Source organism: Hipposideros armiger, unplaced genomic scaffold, assembly GCF_001890085.2.
Source record: "Hipposideros armiger isolate ML-2016 unplaced genomic scaffold, ASM189008v1 scaffold_258, whole genome shotgun sequence".
Classification (NCBI taxonomy): domain Eukaryota; kingdom Metazoa; phylum Chordata; class Mammalia; order Chiroptera; family Hipposideridae; genus Hipposideros; species Hipposideros armiger.
This window is the reverse complement of record NW_017731608.1, coordinates 2,395,674-2,398,299: the sequence shown is the minus strand read 5'-3', so window position 1 is coordinate 2,398,299 and position 2,626 is coordinate 2,395,674. Positions and strand designations below refer to the sequence as shown.

Here is a 2,626-nt window from a genome sequence, read left to right as displayed (position 1 = left end):
TTTATGTAAGGTTGGTGGTAATGTCCCCACTTTCATTCATGATTTTAGTAAGTTGAGTCTTCCATCTCTTTTCAGTCAACCTAGCCAAAGGTTTGTCACTTCACGATATTTTCACTTTTAGTTTTGTTGCTTTTCTAGTCTCTATTCTCTAATTCACTTGTTTCTGCTCTAATCCTTGTTATTTCACTCCTTCTGTTTGCTTTGCTTTTATTTTGCTCTTCTTTTCCCTTGTCTTACAGTGAAGGCTAGGCTATAGATTTCTTTCTATGTTTATTGATGTAGATATTTATAGCTATAACATTCCCACTAAGCACTGATTTAAATGCATCCCATAGGTTATGATATGGTATGTTCTCATTTTCATTCATCTCAAAGTATTTTCTAATTCCCCTCATGATTTCCTCTTTGACCCATTAGTGACTCGGGGGTATGTTGTTTAATTTCCACATCTTGGCGAATTTCCCAAATTTCTTCCTGTCATGATTTTTAATTTCACTACACCAGTCAGAGAACATACTTTGCATGATACATACTTTTAAAGTTATTGAGTCTTATTTTATGGCTTAGATTTTATGGTCTAATCTGGAGAAAGTTCCATGTGCACTAGAGAGGAATATATCTTCTGCTGTTGTTGAATGCAGTGCTCTGCAGATATGTTAGGTGTTATGATTTACAGCATTAAGTCTTCTGCTTCCTCATCGAAGTCCTGGTTAGCTGTCTAACCATATTGAATGTGGGATATTGAAGCCTCCAACTATTATTGATGAATTGTCTGTGTAACCTTTCTATTGTGCCAATAATATACATGTATTCTGGGGCCCAGTTGTGAGCTGCACATATGTCTAGAATTATTATATCTTGATTAATTGACTATTTCATCATTATAAAATGTTCGTTTTGGCCCCCAGTCAAAAACTATGTATTCAAGTCTGTTTTGTTATATTAGATGACGTATAGCCACTTCAGCTTTTCTTTGCTTACTGTTGGCATGGTATATATTTTTCCATACCATCACCTTCCACTTATTTCTTTGAACCTAAAGTATGTCTCTTGTACACAAAATATATTTGGATCATGTCTTTTTATCCATTCTGTGAACCTCTGCCTTTTAATTGGCATTCTAAACCATTTCTTTTTTATGTAATTACTGATAAGGTAGAATTTACATCTTCTGTTTTGCTATTTGTTTTCTATATGTCCTGTCCTTTCTATATCTTTATTTTTCCATTACCGCCTTTTTGTGCTATATAGATATTTTATCATTTTCAATTTTAATTCTATTGTTGCTTCTTTTACTACATTTTTTAGTTACTGGTTTCCCTGGAGAGTGTAATTAATAACTGTAATGAATAAGTTATAAGAATATACTTCAGATTAACACCAATGTAATTACACCACTGCACAAGTACTTTGCTCCTGTATAGCTCTGTTTCCTCCTCCTCCACTGTGTTGTTATTACCATATAAATTATGTCTTTACACATTGCATACCCATCAACACAGATTTATGATTCCTGCTTTATGGAGACCCCTTTTAAATCAGGTAGGAGGGAAATCGAGTTATAAAAATATGTAAATATTGTCTTTTATAGTTACCTATGTAGTTCCTTTATCAGAGCTCTTGATTTTGTTATGTGAATTCAAGTCACTGTCCAGAGCCATTTCATTTCAGGTTGAAGGACTTTATTATTTCTTGTAGAACACATCTGCTGGTCATAAAGCCTCTCATTTTTGTTTATCTGAAAATGTCTTAATTTCTCTTTCATTTTTGGAGGATACTTATTGGATATAGAATTCTTGATAGTCTTTTTTTCCCCAGTATTTTGAATATCATCCCCACTGCCTCCTGCCCTCTACTGATGAGAAATCTGCTATTTGTTTCAATGAGTACCCCTTGCACATTGCGAGTCACTTCTCTCTTGTTGCTCTCAAGATTCTTTCATTGTCTTTGGCTTTTAATAGTTTATGATCCCATAATTTCTGAGTTTATCCTACTTTGGGTTTGTTGAGTTTCTTGATGTGTAGATTAATATTCTGGCATTTTTTAAGACATTATTTCTTCAAATATTCCTATAGCCCATTTCTCTTCTCTCCTTCTGGAACTTCCATTTTGTTTGTGTTGGTACTCTTGAGGGTATTCTACAGGTCTCTGACACTCTGTTCCTTTATTCTTCATTCTTTTCTCTTTCTGCTCCTCAAACTATATGATCTCTATTGGCCTATTTTCAAAGGCAATCATTCTTTCTATGACTGCTCAATCTGCTGTTTAGCTCCTCTAGTGGTTTTTTTCATCTCTGTTATTGTATTATTTTATTCTAGAATTTATATTTGGTTATTTTTAATAATTTCTATCTCTTTATTGATATTCTCTATTTAGTGAGACATCATTCTCATACTTTCTTTAATTCCTTAGACATGATTTCCTTTAGTTCTTTGAATATATTCAAAATAGTTAGTCTTTATCTAGTATGTCCAACACCTGAGCTTCCCTAAAGACAGTTTCTATTAACTAAATATTCCCCTATTATGAGTCATACTTTATTATTTCCTTGCACATATAATATATTTTATTGAAAACTGGACATTTAAATATATAATGTGACAACTCTGGAAATTAGATTTCTGCC

At 32.9% G+C, this 2,626-nt stretch overlaps 1 protein-coding gene across 1 annotated transcript in view; it reads right to left on the bottom strand.

Moving 5' to 3' along the window:
• The window catches only part of LOC109390182 (olfactory receptor 4C12-like), a 15,238-nt gene that overhangs the window by 5,412 nt on the left and 7,200 nt on the right, over positions 1–2,626 (bottom strand). The window contains 1 exon segment of the mRNA XM_019656323.1: positions 456–516. Coding sequence (XP_019511868.1) covers positions 456–516 — 61 coding nt within the window.